At 44.1% G+C, this 17,520-nt stretch overlaps 1 protein-coding gene across 1 annotated transcript; it reads right to left on the bottom strand.

The window, feature by feature from the left end:
• Positions 1 to 213: 213 nt before the first annotated feature.
• Crnkl1 (crooked neck pre-mRNA splicing factor 1) lies at positions 214 to 15,474 on the bottom strand. The gene is made up of 14 exons (XM_041670985.1): positions 15,321 to 15,474; positions 13,511 to 13,663; positions 12,691 to 12,782; positions 11,549 to 11,707; positions 11,107 to 11,273; positions 9,201 to 9,379; positions 7,748 to 7,918; positions 6,528 to 6,719; positions 5,864 to 5,923; positions 4,891 to 4,971; positions 3,239 to 3,478; positions 2,225 to 2,326; positions 1,616 to 1,864; positions 214 to 547 (listed from the first exon to the last, which is right to left on the bottom strand). The coding sequence occupies exons 1-14, from the start codon at positions 15,369 to 15,371 to the stop codon at positions 371 to 373; spliced, it is 2,073 nt and encodes a 690-aa protein (XP_041526919.1). The 5' UTR covers positions 15,372 to 15,474; the 3' UTR covers positions 214 to 370.
• Positions 15,475 to 17,520: the final 2,046 nt, after the last annotated feature.

Raw genomic sequence — 17,520 nt, 5'->3', positions numbered from 1 at the left:
TGCCTGTGCCTTTAATCCCAGCACCTCGGAGGCAGGTGGAGGCCAGCCTAGTCTAAAAGTGAGTTCCAGAATAGCCAGGGCTACACAGAGAAACCCTGTCCCAAAAAACAAAGCTGCAGCAGTTCCACCTAGAGTAGGTGCTAAGCACATTACTTTTCATGTAATAGACAATTGTGGGTGAATACTACGACAGTCAGGACTCAGGCAGCAAAGTTACTATAAAAAATTCCTTTACTTGCGGTTAATGTCCCATCCACATTTAACCCAAGAGTGTTTTTAAAAATAATTGAAAAGGTAGCTATCAAAGATGCCAAACAAGTCCTTACTGAGTAAATATATAAAAACATTAATTTATATAAAGTCACAACATTTAAAAAGATGAGGATTCACTCTCATCAATGTCCTTATCTGGATCCTGTTCGGCAGCCTCTTTTTCTTGTTGCTGTTTCTTCCAAAGTTTGGCCATTGCCAGAAGCTTGAGGTTAGGCTGGTTGGCAGCATCCTCTGGAAAGATGTAATCATAATATTCTTCCCACCCGGCATCGGACTGCAAAATTAAATACATTGATTTTAGCTTTTAAGGTGAGCAGACATAGCTGGAGCATATTTCATTCAGAAGGGAGAGTGAAGAACTCGGAGCAACCTAGAGTTCAAATTCAACTATGCTTACTGTACAAGTAAGTACAAAAAAGCCACATCAACCCTGCTGTAGAGGAGCTGAGTGACTAGAACAGCTGCTCAGACGATGCTGCAGCTCACTGAAAACGAAGGACCAAGTGGAAGAACACTAAACCTCTAAGCACAGCTTCTCTACAGGCAATCGAGACACTCAGCAACTCAGCTTCACCCTGCAGTCATGTTTAAGACTTAAAATTCTGAATTTCACAGGTTGGAGAGATGGCTCAGCTCTTAAGAGTACTTGTTACTGGCTCTTACAGAGGACACAGATTAGGTTCCCAGCACCCACGAGGTGGCTAACAACCATCTGTAACTCCAGTTCCAGGGGATCCAGTACTGCCTTCTGACCTCCAAAGGTGTTAGGCATGCACACGGTGCACATATACACGTGCAAGCAAAACACTCTTAAAAATAATCTTAAAATTTGAATTTTACTGAATATTTAGTAGTAGAGGCTGCATAGCTGTGTAATATTTGGACTTCTAACTCTTTTCACTTCCAATTGATCACGATTTCACTTCTAAATATTGTTCTGAAATGCAGGCTCTTCTCTCATCTCCCACCTTCCACCTCCCAGTTACTAGATCTCTGAAAATCATGCAATAGATCATATTCTTCAACCTAAGTTCCTGAAGTTCACCTGTATGAGATGCCAGCAATCTAATCATGTATAAAGTCTTCAATGGTTTCCACCAAACTTCCTCTACCCTACAAGGCCTTTTTAGGATTGTCCCCTGCCCCCATGCATGCCAACTTCTCACTCTACAAATATCACACTTCATGTAACTCCTAGACTCCACCTTCACTAAGGTATCTCTGCCACCCCACCTCCTGCCCCATCTTCACCCCTGGCTGTGTTCCTAGTAGCTGCACTACAAGCAGTCCTCATCCATGCAGTCTACTTCTGCTTTTAAAAATGTTCATTTCTATTCCTTACCCCATCGTCGGCCTGGACTTTTCTTCTCTTCTTGACCTTTTCTGGCATGAGTTTGTCTACTCTTTCCTTGTCTGATACGGTTCCAAATTCGTCTTCAAAACCTCGCCAGGATTCCAGCAACATAAGTCTCTCTTCTTTTTCTTCACAGTTTCTCATGGTTTTATTTGCCTCTTCATAAATCTGTCTGCATTTAGCCACACTTCCTTCTTTCCCCGAGGATAACTCAAACTGAGCAAAACTGATCCATACCTTTAAAAGGTTAACAACCAAATTAACCATGTCAGCCAAAAGACAGTAACATAATAGCTTTAAAGCCAATTCTCCAGTTCAGGACACCCGATTTATGCCACATTACTGCAAGCATTCCAGATGAGAACACTGCACTGCACTGTGAGTACCAAAGCACTCTCCTGCTTTTAGGTGTCTGACAGTTTTAAAATCTTGACACATGGGGTTTTCATGTGCAGCATAAACAATGGGCTTAACATTCTTAAGTCCCCTGAGAACAACAGTTCCTAAGTTCAAGAAAGTCAATTAAAATAACTTGTGTAAAAACACCAAAACTACTGTACAAGGGAAAATGAAAGATCACTGCCAAAGTAAGGGTACCTTGACATGCTGTGTTCGCTGAAGCAATTGCCGATAAAGGTTCCGTGTTCTTTCAGTTTCTTCCTGTTCAATCTCAAAATCAATATATGATTTCCAAAGTACCTAGGAAAAATAATAGGTCAATCTTAGCACTAAGAAAGATACGTGTTCCTATAGTTCAGCCGTCCTGACCTACACCCAAGACCCTAAGACTCTTCACTCACCAATTAAGACTGCATCTGGTGAAGTAATACTAGCATTTACAAACTTGCCAAAATGTAATTAGAATTTAAGACAAAAAAAAAGGCTTTGGATTTAGTTTTACATTTTCTTGGAGTTTTTCAAATGTTCAACACAACCAAAATTTGTCAAGAATTCCAGGTATTTCCATCATTTGTCACATGCAGTTAACTTAGGGAGAAAATAAGCCAGATTAGCTGCTGTATGTGTTCCTATCTCTAATGTCAGTTTCTTGTCATTTGAGTTCAAATAACATTAACTGCCCAGCACAGACTCAAGGACAAGCTGGGCACCGGCACTGGAGCTGGCAGTCTAGTGGAGGAACTGAGGCCACAGGCGCTACAGCGGTACAGGAAGCTCTGCCCTCATGCGGGGTCATGTTAGTACAAGACTGACCAGGCCAGGGCACTTCTGCAGTACTAGCTGTGTCAGTGCTAGTTAGTGTGGCTAACTATTGAAGGTGGGCCAGTACTCCAAGCCTGTAGCCATACAATCTAGGAAGATCATGTTTCAGGACCTAGAGATGCAGTCTCCACCCCCATTTCCTGTGTGCGTGCGTGCATGGGGGAGATGGGACGACAGCTGTTCCTTTACCCAGCCTTCTCATCCTCTTTAACCTTGTCAGCTGTGCGGGGGCTGCTGCGGATGCTCCCCCAGCCCACTTTCCTACTCTACAAACAGAAGAATCCTAATAAGGGTGGAAAAGACTATAGGTTGGCTGAATCATCTTTATAGATGTTTAGTTGAGGGACTACTTAACAAGTATTTAAAATATATCCAACTTGGGATCCTTACCTCTGGCATGTCTAAGCGTGGCTGGCTGATGGCTAATTCATAGATTGCCCGAGCTCTATCAATATCACCAAGGATTGTCTCTAATTCTGCAAACTTAATCCACGAGGTACAATTTTCAGGTCCAAATTCCAAGAACTTTTCATAAAGCTTCCGACATCTGTCAAATTCTCGAAGCTGTAGTTCCAGTTCTATATAACCTTTGAATAATTTGTTCTTTGGACATTTGCCTATGGAAGTCCCCTGGAGAATAAAGTGGCCAAGAGTACCGTTATACTTAGGGTTCAACTTCCTTTAGTCACTGCCAACCTGTCCTAGACGCTCTCTTCTGCTGGAGTTGTGCACGGCAGGTTGTTCTGCTGCTGTGCTAGTGTACTCTCCACAGCTGGCCAGGCATTCACATGACATGGAGCCTGGCCAGCCACAGGCGACACTGCACAATCACAACTATGGAATTCTGTACCACTCAAGATTCCCTAGATAATATGAATGTCAAGCATACAAAAATACATACATACCTTTAAATAAAAAGGTAATCAAACCTGACATACTACTCACAGGATACAAATAGTTCACCCAAAGGAAAATTGTGTGGATACACAGTATTTTACCCTACTGAGACTTTTTTTAGACAAATTATGAGGAAGTATATTTATATTTAATACATCAAAAATTTTGCACAAGATCAGACTACTAATCTGGGGACAGATTTAGTAAGTGGTAGCTATAGACATTTCCAATGTTTAAACAGAGTGTTTACAATTTAAGCATTACCATTCAATGTTTAAGTGTTGTTTTTGTTTGTATCTCTTGACAATTTCATACACATATACAATGTATCCTTGATCATATCCACCCCAATCCCCCCCCCCCCCATGTTCTGCCCACCTTCATGTCACACTGCCTTCAGTTAGTTTGGCCTGCATGAGCCTGGGTAACCATCAGTGGCAACACCCCTGACGAAAAATGATGCTTCCCCCTCAGCTACCTATCACCAGTTGCCAATGGCTTCCCAGCTGGAGATGGAGTCTTATGAGCCCCTCCCTCATTTCATGCTGGATAGCGTGATCTCATGCAAATCTCCTGCAGTCCACTGATGCTGCTGTTGAGTTTGAGTATTGCCATGCAATGTCCAGAAGACAGTTCATAACACTCTTCCCACCGGCCGGGCGGTGGTGGCATGCACCTTTAATCCCAGCACTTGGGAGGCAGAGGCAGGCGGATCTCTGTGAGTTCGAGACCAGCCTGGTCTACAAGAGCTAGTTCCAGGACAGGCTCCAAAACCACAGAGAAACCCTGTCTCAAAAAACCAAAAAAAAAAAACAAAACACTCTTCCCACCATCCTGTTGTTACAGCCTTCCCCAATGGTCCCTGAGCCTTGCAGGGAGGGAGCAGGGTTATGTTTATGTCCCACTTAGAATGAGCACTCAATAGCCACTTATTCTCAGAGTGAGTTTTCTAACATGTCCCAGGCTATAAAAGATAACTTTGTCATCCACCTTTTTCCTTTTTTTTAAAAAAACTGGTGTGTGCCAGCACACCCTACTTTGTTCCTGTTTTTTTTTTTTTTTTCAGTAGAAATCATTCAAATTTTAAGCATGACGATCTTAACCTTCTCCTAAGACTTAGGGAGACATGATGCTCCATTACTTACCAAAGCTCTTCTGGCGAATGGCAGGTTTTTCTGTCGTATCTCAAACTGTGCATAGTATAACCACATTTTGGCAAATGTGAACTACAAAACAAAAGTACAGAAAAGATCTGACCTAAGAGGCTCATTTAATTTAACCAAAGGCCACTGGTCAAATTTCAGGTGAGGAGGGATATATTTTGTTTGTTTTTAAGCAAAGATGACATTTATCAACGGTTAAAAATATAGCATGAAGCAGGTGAAAGGGCTCAGTGAACGATGGTACCAACTGTCAGGCCTGACCCTGTGTTTACTCTCCAGGACGCACATGGGGACAGAACAAATCCCCAAGTTGTCTTCTGACTTCCACTGTGTCTATGGCACATGTACAGCCCTCCCCCATAAATAAGAATGTAATAAAATTTATACACACATATACCCATGACGACCTAGACAGATGCTGTTATATATTCCATGGCATGATAGCCTCTACTTAGAATGTTTTGTGGGCTACTTGTGAGTTGACAGAACATACTATTTCTTTTCTTCTGTTTGTTTTGTTTTTTGAGATAGGGTTTCTCTGTAGCTTTGGAGCCTATCCTAGAACTTGCTCTGTAGATCAGGGTGGCCTTGAACTCATGAACATACTATTTCTAAGAACAACTCACTAGGATTTTGTTTCTCATGTTGGGAAATGTGGGAGAGCCACATTTTAACATCTCTAAAGAAGCCACATGTTTAACCACACAAGCATGATATATCTGTTACCAAAAGACCCACTGTGAATCTCTTTCTTGCCATCGGCCTCTCTGAATTACCCATACTGCCCTGGATTCCTACACTGGATCTGCGTCACTCACTTGTCCTAGTCAGACTGCTCTGTGAACAACAATAGGGTGTTGCCTTTCATTCTCATGGTGCCACTCACTTGAAAACTTTCAATCGATACATATTATTTTATAAATAATAAAACAGGATTTTGATCTAGCAAGTGTACCTTTTTGTGAGGAATTAGTTCCAAAGATGCTTGATACACCTGTCTTGTCCTCTCAGGATCCTGTATTAAGATTAAAATAATCTTTTAAAAATTACATTCATACTTATTTTACTAATTTCATGACTACTAGTAGAAATAGACCCCATTTCTCAAGATGCTGTTTTTAAATACTGATTTAATTTATGATTAAAAATAGCAACTACCTTTGACTATCTTAAGAATAACAATGTGGCCATCAAAGTCTGAATTCATCTCTGTAGAAAGGCCTGACAGCAGAAAGATGTTGCAGTCTCAAAGACTCAGAGGGTAGTCTTTACCTGTTAATTTACACAGAACCTATTTCTGGAAATGCCACTTGATTTTTATCAAAAGAAAAATGTACAATCTGGCCACAATCCTCTTTGTGACAAAAACCCATTACTAGGAAACTGTATATAATTAAACTGCCTCATTGTCATTCTTTCCCTTTCAGGTTTTAAATGCTACCTAATTGTGCCCCGAGGTTTTAAAAAAACACCACCACGTCTCAAAAGGCACACAGTTTAAATGATGTACATGGGTGGACAGAGTCCTAAAAGAATTTAAAACTAAGTTTGTCTCAAAAGTTGCAACTATCAGTTACTGTCCACAACCATGATACTGGGGTAAGAAGGCCACAGGTCACCTTGGCTTCCAGCTCTTCATAGAGCGCATAGTTGATCCAGAGATAGATGTAGCGCTTCCAGTGCCTCTTCTCCTGGATGGGCGGCACGTTGGCGATGGCTCTCTCATAGACTTCCCGCACGGTGTCAGCTTCTGCATCACTTTCCACCAGGCGTAAGTAATCAAACCATGCATCGTAATTGTGTGGATTAGCCTGGAAAAAACAGGCTAGTCTATAAAACCGGAACCAAAGCTAGACTTGACAGGCTGTCAGAACTATAAGGAGACGCCAAACTTGCTGTATGTTAGCATTTTTCCCCTTAGTTTTTACCTGTTATCTCATGTTCAGAACAGCGTCCCTGAGACTGTATAGAACTGTAAAGGGCACTGGCTGGCACCTCGCAGTGAAGACCCTTTCCTTTACTACTTGGTAATGATGTTCCGTTTTTTCCTTTGTTTCTGAGCCAGGATCTCATTCCATAGCCTAGGCTGGCCTTGAACTCATGATAATTATCTTGCCAGTCCTGGGACTACAGACGAGTCTACACACAGCTTCCAACTTGTGTACATGTTATTACACATATGACTGTAATACCATTATGCTGATAATGAAATTGCAATGCGTTCATATCAGACTCTACATCAGGAAACACCTTTTCAAATAACAGTAACTCATCCTGAACACCTTATGGACCTCTCACTTCATTTAACAATAGACTTGTCCTTTGTTAGGAGCTACCTGAATCTGATTAAGCAAGACACAAGAACCCGGAGAGAAAATACTGCTATCTAAACCGGAAATGGCATATTCTGGAGATAAGAACAGAACTCTCTATCATAGGTCTTTTGCTCATGCAAAGCAAGTATTTGGACCCATCTCTGGCCCTTCCATCCTTTTCCAAAAATGACCTCAAATAGAGGTTACATAGCTTTTGAGGCACGGACTCAATAGGAAACCTAGGCTGACCTTGAACTAATAATTTTTCTGACTATCTTCTAGGTGCTAGGATTACAGGTGTGGTCCATCCTGCCCAGTTCCACATGTCTTCAGTTTGCTCTCAGTTAAAGGACTTTCCACTAGGGAATGGCACAGCAAATCCAAGTATGGCTTGCTCTCCTTTCTTTAAGCCACATTTATTCCAGTTTGCCTGCACTAGCAGCCAAGTCCATCAGGCACATCAGCAAGAGAGTAATCACTAGCGTCAACTCGCTCGAGAGCGCCGACAGCCCAGCGGCACCCACCTTCACCTCCTCTTCATACTGGAATCGCCGCTTGCTCACGATGATGTCTTCGATACCCCTCCGGTCCCCAAACTTCTTCTCAAAGATGGTGTAGTTCTTGAAGAGTTCTTGGGCCTCTTGTTTTGAAATTCTATCCAGGGCATATTTGTAGATAACTCGTACCCTTTCAAACTAAAAACAGATAGATACTAAAACAATCTCATTTTAGTCACACCTTGAGAATAACTGCAACTTATTACTTGTAAATTAAATCTAGAGTCAGAAAGGACTCTAAAGGTTATTTTTTAGTTCCATATTTAATACTGTCTCAAAACTGAGCTTCTATTTCTCCTCACCCATCCTGGGTCCTCCCCAGGCTAGCAGGCCACAGCTTCATGGCATACCTGCTCACACTCAAAGCCCCACAAGCCTTGGTTCCTCTCCAGTTCTCCGTTCCTTCACTGACTCTTTCATCTCTCCCCTGCTGCCCTTTCCTCCTCTACCTTGATGCTTGCCCACCTCCGTTTCTAACTGAGAATATTCCAAAAACATTTCTCGCTGAACCCTCTGGCTTATCATGTGCCCCCTTTGTACTGATGACCAAACCCAGAGCTGCATCCACGCTTGCAAGTGCTCGCCCACTGAGCTTCATCCTCAGCCCTCCCCTGGTTCCACTCTTGTTATGCCCCTGCCCTGCCCCCAGAATACCTTCATGAACCAGTCAGAAGCTCAGTAATTGTCATCCAGTCACTGTCCCACTTAAAACCCTCTAACTCGTCTGGAGAAATGGTTCAGAGGTTAAGAGCACTGGCTGCTCTTCTAGAGGTCCTGAGTTCAGGTCCCAGCAAACAGGGTGGCTCACAGCCATGTGTAGTGAGATCTGGTGCCCTCTTCTGGCCTGCAGGCATGTATGCAGGCAGAACACTATACATAATAAATCTAAAAAAAAACAAACAACAAAAAACTCCTCTAACCCCTGCCTATTAAGAGAGAATCTGATGAAAGAATGCCTCCAATTCTATCATTTTCTGTCTATACCAAGGAAGAAAGAAACTGGTTTATTTGTGGGGCAATCTATGTTTCCATCACACATTGTTTCCTTTGGTTGATGGCATTGGTTCTTTGCCTCCCTAGGTTATTATCTATAAAGCCCTTGATTCAGGATACCAAAAGACTCTCGTCAGTTTATACATGTATTTTTGTGTTTATGTTGTATGTACTCTAAGCTGGCTCCAAACTTATTATGCTGGGAATATAGGCACATGCCACAACATCTAACTCCAGGTTACTTAAAGGCTTGATTTTCAAACAAAGCAGAATGAAATTAAGCTAGTTATCATACATCAGCTCCAATCTATAGCTCAGCAATACATGCATGCTGTTCTATATGAAATAATGCTTTCGTATCTAAAAAACATTTTCTGTATGGATAAGCGAATCAAATAAAACAGAAATGAACTCATTGTGCACCTACTTCTTTCTGGTTTTCCTCAAATTTAGCAAAGGCCACATACAGGTGTTCGTCCATATGTTCATCTCCAAAGAACTCAACTGCTCTCTCGTAGACTTTCCGCGCATGGGCAAAATAGGCATGTTTCTCTTCAAACCGGGCATATTTGATCCAGTTCTTCACAGCGGGGTGCACGAGCACAAGTGCAGGGGAGTGAAGGAGAGAGCTGGCAAGACAGCAGAGCTAACCCAACAACAGAGGCTGCGGGAGCTCAGGGCAGAGCTCATACATAGCATGTTAAAAGGCTCAAGGCCCAGACCATACCCACCCATACCCCAGCAATTCAAATACAACCGGAGGGTGACAAAGCACATACCAGGGAGTCTCATACTGACCCCAGCCTCTGGGGTCAGGGTCCTGTTACTCATTCTGATCTGCCTTCAGTGCGGATGCAGTAGTGGGTACACACAAGCCTGAAGCCAAAGAAAACTCTCAACATGGTTATAAGCCCTGTGATCTTTGACAAGTCATTCATACCAGTTTTCAGTGTGGGAAAAGAGAAAAATACCAAGCTCACCCACCACTGCTGTCTCTATAACATGAGGGAATGTTTATGAAACTGAGCACTTTCTGGCCAAAAGGACACAGTCAATAGAGAGCACCTGTTACAAGGAAAGCTCAGTCATGGCAGTCTACCCACAACGAGCAGAGCAAGCTGCCGTCCGAAGCTAAAGGGAAAGCTTTCACTTGCCACTAAATTAACAGGGCACATCAAGCTTCCCTGAAGAAGCCAAAAATTTCTAGTGATTAATTCATATGTACCAAAGATGGCTAGAGCACCTGTTCCGAGGCTGATTTTCTGGTTCAAATACACCTACGTCACCACTTGGAACCCCAGGAAAGTTAATCATTCATGCCTCAGTTTCCTCATCTGCACGCCAGGGCTTTCACAACTACTGGCAATATCAAGTGCATAACAGACCTATCGATCCTGCTGTCTCCATCTCCCAGTTCTGGGATTACAGACAGGTGCTACCGAGGCCAGCTCTGTATGTGGGTGCTAGGGATGCAAACACAGGGCTTCATGCTTGTGCACCAAGCACCGTATCAACTAAGCCATCAAGCAACTAGTCTCAGGTTGTCCCACAACAGGTGTCAGAGCCCCATCCTACTGGCCTCAGGGAGGGAGAAAGTACCTTATAGTCACAGCATGGGCCCTTCCTGCTTTCACACTCAGACATCGCTCTCTCTCTCTCTCTTTCTCTGTCTATATACATACATACATACATACATACATATATATATATATAATTCTCTCTATATGTATATATATAGAGAGAGAGAATGATACCTCTGGGTGACAAGGATCACAGAGCCATTTCTAACAGTGCTTTTACAGACCCATCTTCCAGATATTAACGTCAGCCTGCCACAACTGGCTGTTCAAATTTCTATAGTGCTGAGGCCTAAACTTGGGGCCTCAGAATATGCTAGCCAAGTGCCCTAACAATGAGTACATACTTAGCTTCACCATGTTCAATTTTAATTTTTCTTGTATAGAAAGGACACAAAGGTTCAGGGAACTAAATGACTCTGGAGTCAAAGCTAGTAAGCAACGACCCTGTGGCTGACCTCCATTAACAGCGCTAATGCTAAACATAGACCTGTGGTTCTGGCAGCCAGGGTTTAGTGCAAAAAAACAAAAATGAACCCAACCCATATCATTGAAAAGACTCAAATCACCCAATTACCCAGACCACAAATTTTTATATAAACAATTCCTATCCTTACAAAAAAATGTGAAAGTGATGAAGTGTGCCTTTTGACCTTCAATGTTAGCTTAATAGCTACATTTCTTGACCATGACATCTTTTTGAGAGGTAGACACCCATGATAACCACAAACCACGCACACCTCATTCAAAGGATATAGCGTTCATAAATGGTGCGGGCCCGCTCCACCTCTTTGTAGCGCAGCTCGAAGTTGATGTAGGAGTGCCAGGCCTGCTCCTCGGGCTGCCATTCCATCCAGCGCTCAAACACCTGGCGGGCACCAGCGACATTGCCCAGCATCTCCTCCATGTATGTGTACTTGTACCTGATACAGAACCATCCAAAGATGCCTGCTGTGGTCAAAATGACTTAGGGAAAAAAAGGAATCTTTGACATTTCCAATGCTTTGTTAGGTTTTATTATATAGCTGTAGAACATTAGGATTATGACTCTAGATTATGTGACATTAAAAAACACTGTATTTTAAGGAAAAGTAAAATGTAAAGTTCAACAGTTACCATAACTGCAAGTAAAACTAATACACAGCAGGGAGAACTTTGCTAATTTACAAAAGGCCGCTTTGTACAATCAGAGGCTTACCAGAACTGGTTGACTCGTGGCAGAGTTGTTATGGCTCGGTCCCAGATATTTCGGGCATGGTTGACCTGGCGGTTCTTCATTTCCATTTCTGCATATTTCAGCCAGAGTGTGATATTCCGATAGTCTACATCTAAAGCACGCTCGTATATGGATCGAGCCCTGAACAAACAAGATATGGAGAGCATCAAAAGCAGCACCATAAGATACGCAGTAGTCACTTCAAATTCGCTGCAATGCCTGCTGTTTTGTTGGATCTCTATCATGAGTCAAGTTCTGATCAGAGAAAGAGAAAAAGCAATGATGTACTCAAGTTACTGTAATTTTTTTTAATATTTACTTATTTACTTATTATTATTATTATTATATTATTATTATAGTGTTCTGTGTGTATGCTTGCAGGCCAGAAGAGGGTACCAGACCTCATTACAGATGGTTGTGAGCCACCATGTGGTTGCTGGGAATTGAACTCAGGACCTCTGGAAGGGTAGGCAATGCTCTTAACCCCTGAGCCATCACTCCAGCCCCCAAGTTACTGTAATTTTAAAGAGAGAGAAGCACGCTACTATTTCATAGTGCCATAAACATCATAGTCAAGGTCTGACAGGAAGCAGAGAGAGAAATGGAAAGTCTGGTGAAACAGGCTAAGCAGGAGGAATCCCAGAACTGCGAACGGAAGAGATAGTTCCAGTTTGTTCCAAAGTCGAGGCTGGTGGGGAAGGGTCCCTTCAAGGGGTCAAGGCAGAGAGCAGACAAATGTCACCGGGAAGAACAGTGGTGTGCACAGGAACCGGCAAGGACATGGTCCCAGCAAGGCTCGGCAGAAAGGCGGCTCAGCAGCAAGTCAAGGCCACAATCTTCATCTTGACGACAGATTGCAGCAGAGCATTTCTCGTTTTGAAATACGAACACAGAGAAAACAGATACAACACTGCTTCTTTAGCCTCAGGAGTACTAGCAGCAAGACCCACCAGGACTCCTGCAACACTCCGGCCATCCTTCCAATGCCCCAAGGATCCCCAGAAGAACCTGACAGTGCCATGAACAGAAGTTGGAAGGTGCTAACACAGTATGGCCCTCTGCTCTACCTCCCCTAGGTTTCTCATAAGTACTATATATAAATATTACACTTATGGCAATTTTACCTTTGAATTTCCTTTAGGCTTTCTTCCCATTGTGCGTATTTTATCCAGTTACTAATCACAGTCCTATTTTTTCTTATGTTATCTTCAAAAGTCTGAAAGACAAAAGGGGTGGGGGTAGTATATTAAAGAGAAAATGACTTTGCCTTTTGCCTTGTAATAAAAGCTACTCATTTCATCCCTTTTTAAGAGAAATTATGTCCTAGATGCTGAGAAGCAAGAAGCTCACTACAGGTTACAATGACAAGTGTTTCTCTAAAGTTTATGGACACAACAAAAAACCTGTAGATATAATGAACTACTGGAAGAATGACTGGTAGTTTTTCTGTTGTCCATAACAATAACGAGTATTTTAATGTATGCTACTCTCATTCCTAATAAGAAAACGACTTTTAACATTACCTTTAAGTACCCTCAGTAATTTGGAGAGTTTGACATATAACTTCCACAATACTAGTGGATTAAATAATCCCAAATATTAGCCTAAGGTCAAACCACATAGGCTGTCTCTGAGTTCCCAGGCCCTGGTTCCTACTGTGGGTGGAGACATGGACAGCTGTGCGAGGTGCTCTCCCAGTGGGTGGAGACATGGACAGCTGTGCGAGGTGCTCTCCCAGTGGGTGGAGACATGGACAGCTGTGCAGGATGCTCCCCAGTGGGTGGAGACATGGACAGCTGTGCAGGATGCTCCCCAGTGGATGGAGACATGGACAGCTGTGCAGGGTGCTCCCCCAGTGGGTGGAGACACGGACAAATGTGCGAGGTGCTCCCCAGTGGATGGAGACATGGACAGCTGTGCACAGCGCACTCCCAACAGACTTACCTTCCTTTTCCGCAGTTTGTAATCATTTAGTTCTTCTTCATCTGTGATCTTCTGCTGAGGAGGAGGTGGGAGGAGCTCAAGTTCTCTTTCCTTAGCCTCTCTTAAGAGCTGCTCGGCAGTTATCTGTACCTCGGCCGGCGCTTTGTTTTTCACCTTTAAAAAAAAAAAAAGACATTTCTATTTTGGCTAGTGTTCTCCACACAAGAGTTTAAAACCCACAAACATTTTCCAGGATGTGAACTTCGCAAGTATGAGGACAAGATGACCTCTTTGAATGACATGTTCAATTCTTTATGAGACAGAATTGGGGGGCGGGAATCCAGCATGTTCTATTTAATTCATGGCATCCATGATAATGAGTCCATAGTGAAAGTCAAGAGAAAAAAAGAAGGGACAAACAACAGCAGTTTTTCCTATTTATTTATTTATTTATTTTTGGTTTTTCGAGACAGGGTTTCTCTGTGGCTTTGGAGCCTGTCCTGGAATTAGCTCTGTAGACCAGGCTGGCCTCGAACTCAGAGATCCGCCTGCCTCTGCCTCCCGAGTGCTGGGATTAAAGGCGTGCGCCACCATTGCTCAGCTAGTTTTTCCTTTTTAAAGAAGTAGAATAAGCACGACTTCCTAGCATTGTAACCTGTTTACAGGATTCTTCTACTTTTTTTTTTTTTTTTTTTTTTTGGTTTTTCGAGACAGGGTTTCTCTGTGGCTTTGGAGCCTGTCCTGGAACTAGCTCTGTAGACCAGGCTGGTCTCGAACTCACAGAGATCCGCCTACCTCTGCCTCCCGAGTGCTGGGATTAAAGGCGTGCACCACCATCGCCCGGCTCTTCTACTTATTTTAACCCCTCTAGTGGTCAACCTGGTCATGTGAAACTTCCCATCATCAGTCTGTTAGCTTCTCGGGCACACACAGCTGTGTTCAACACAGTAGCTACAAGCCAAACGTGTTCCGATTTAGGTGGGCCCGAAGTACAGGCAAACTGTTCTAAATTGCTTTCTTACCGCTGTGATAAAACATCACCAACAAAAGCACTTGGAGGGGAAAGAGTTAATTCGGTTAATACATTGGGATCACAGCCCATCAGGAAGGGAAGTTGGGGCAGCCTAGAGGCAGGAACTGAGACACAGGAACACTGCCCACTGGATTGATTGCTCAGCCTGCTTTCTTACAGTAGGCAGGACCACCTGCCCAGGTGTGGCACTCCTTGAGAAGGCTGGGCCCTTCAAAATAAGAAAATGCCTAACAGACTTGCCTGTCTGATGGAGGAATTTTTATTAACTGAGGTTCCTTCGCTCCCCAGATAGCTGTAGCTTATGTCAAGCTAACAAAAACCTAGCCAGCACACCTCACAGTATGGAAAAAAGCTCCCACATTAGACTTTGACAATAATTACATGTGGAAATCAAAACTTATCTCAAGGCAAAAAGGCCATGAAGAACGACCCAGAGGGGCAGTGGTGGCGCACACCATTAATCCCAGCACTCGGGAGGCAGAGGCAGGCGGATATCTCTGAGTTCGAGGCCAGCCTGGTCTACAAGAGCTAGTTCCAGGACAGGCTCTAAAGCTACAGAGAAACTCTGAGACAGATAGACGAGAGTGAGGAGAGAGGGAGGGAGGAGAGAGGAGAGGAGACACGGAGGGAGGGAGGAAAGAGGGGGGGAGAGAGAGGGGGGGGCAGGACAGACTCGAAACGAGCTTGGAGTGACAAGACCCCTCGCCACGCCACCGACCTAGGCGCAGAGCTCGCTACCCCGAGCGTCCGGAGCACGACACCGCAGATGCTGTGCTGGGGCCCTTCGCCGTCGCTTACCTTGGCCACTTTGGGAATTCGCTGTTTCCCGGCCGCCGTAGAGGCCGCCATGTCTGCAGCCGCTGAACTGGCGCAACCTCGACCCACACCCGAACCTCAGAAATCAGTTTCGAGAACCGGCCCACACCTGAGAGCCAGCCCACAACAAACTAGATCCCGGAACCGGAAGCGGAATTCGTCAGGACGACCTTTGACCGCCGCGTGAGTTGGGCGAGACGTCACGTCGTTTCCGTAGCAACCGTGTACGCGTCCTCTGTGGAGCGGCTCGGCTGCCTCTGCGGATGAGGTGGGTATCGTGGGCTGTGCCGCAGGAACATAGGGCCCGGGAGGCCTGGGACGCAGCCAGGTCGGTCTTCGGGATGCGTGCAGCTGTGGGCAGTGGCACCTGCGGGGGTCGTAGGAAGCCACCTCCGATGTGGAAACTTGGTAGAGGAGGAAAGAGCGGCGAAAGAAACCACAGCCCTGCAAGCAGTGGGCGGCGCAGCGGTGAATGCTGGGCTTTGTAGTCGCTGCGTCCACGCTCCCTCGTCCCGGACTTCCTAGCGATTGGGTCGTCTCTGAAATGTAGTTTTTTTTTTTTTTTTTAATAGAAAGAGGTATTTTTGAAACAAGATGTTAAGGAAATAAGCCAGTAGCAAAACACCTAACCCTATGGTCAGAAAGTGATGTGTAAATTTTTAGTCTGTGAATTTTTCATTATTTCAATTCTGTTATCATTAATGTCCTTGACTATAAAAAAATAAAAATACCTATTTCCTTAAGATTGAAAAGCCTATATAAAGTGCTCACTAGATGTCAGTAAGTATAATAGCTGACGCACCTTCAAAAAAGTGATTGAATTTGCTGGGCAGTGGTGGCGCACGCCTTTAATCCCAGCACTCGGGAGGCAGAGGCAGGCGGATCTCTGTGAGTTCGAGGCCAGCCTGGTCTACAAGAGCTAGTTCCAGTACAGGAACCAAAAACTACGGAGAAACCCTGTCTGGGGGGGGGGAGACAGAGAGAGATTTATTGGACTGGGCAGTAGTGGCGTAGGCCTTTGATCCCAGCACTTGGGAGGCAGAGGCAGGTAGATCTCTGTGAGTTCAAGGCCAGTCTGGTTTACAAGACCTAGTTCCAGGACAGCAAAACTGTCTGTTTTACAAGACAGTTCCTGGACTGTTACACAGAGAAACCCTGTCTTGAAAAACAGAAGAGAGAGAGATTGATTAATTGATTGAGAGAGAGGTTGGTTGGGAGGGAAGAATCCAGGAGGGTAGCTGCCTCTGCGAGGGTGGAGGAGGGCAGCAGCAGCAAACTGAACAGGCTTAGGGCTTATATAGGTCTTCATGGGGAGGAGTTTTTCCAGAGAGATTTTCAGGGTGGGAGTTGCTCAGATTTCAGTTCCTTGAGCTCAGCTTTGCTAGATCTCGTGCTCAGGGATTGGTTCATTTTCCTGCTCAGGGATTGGTTGGTTGGTTTTCTGCTTAGTTGGTCAGAAGTAGATTTGGCTCTGGTTTCAGGGCCAAAGTGTGGTTCTTTCTCTGGCCCTTTTTAGCCTTTTGGCTCTAATTTCAGTGCCAGAGCATATTTCCTTCACTGGCTCTGATTCTAGGGCGAAAATGTGTTTCTTTGGCTGTCCCTTTTTCCCTACGGGAGCTTCTCTGTGTAACAACTGTAGATGTCCTGGGGCTTGCACTGTAGACCAGGCTGGCCTTGAGCTCACAGAGATCTGCCTGCCTCGACCTTCCAGTGCTGAGATTAAAGGCATGTGCCACCACCTTCTGGCCATCTTTTTTATTTATTTATTTATTTATTTATTTATTTATTATATGTATACAATTTTCTGTCTGTATGTATATCTGCAGGCCAGAACAGGGCACCAGACCTTATTACAGATGGTTGTGAGCCACCATGTGGTTGTGGTTGCCGGGAATTGAACTCAGCACCTTTGGAAGAGCAGGCAATGCTCTTAACCACTGAGCCATCTCTCCAGCCCCATTTTTTTAAACTGCTTTTTTTTTATTACTTCTTTGTGAGTTTTGTACAGTGTGTTTTAATTATATCCACTCTCTCCAATTTTTCCCAAATCTGCCCCACTTCCCCATCCACCCAACTTTGTGTCTTTTTTTTAACCTTTTAAGTTCCATTTGCTTTGCCAAAGTATTCCTGGATAAATGTAGTCTTCCACTGTGTAGTAGGAGGAAGCGGACCGTGGCCCACC

This window comes from Microtus oregoni, unplaced genomic scaffold (genome assembly GCF_018167655.1).
Source record: "Microtus oregoni isolate MIOR12 unplaced genomic scaffold, Mior012 000020F_ref0000438, whole genome shotgun sequence".
NCBI classification, from domain to species: Eukaryota; Metazoa; Chordata; class Mammalia; order Rodentia; family Cricetidae; genus Microtus; species Microtus oregoni.
This window is presented reverse-complemented; position numbering and strand designations above follow the sequence as displayed.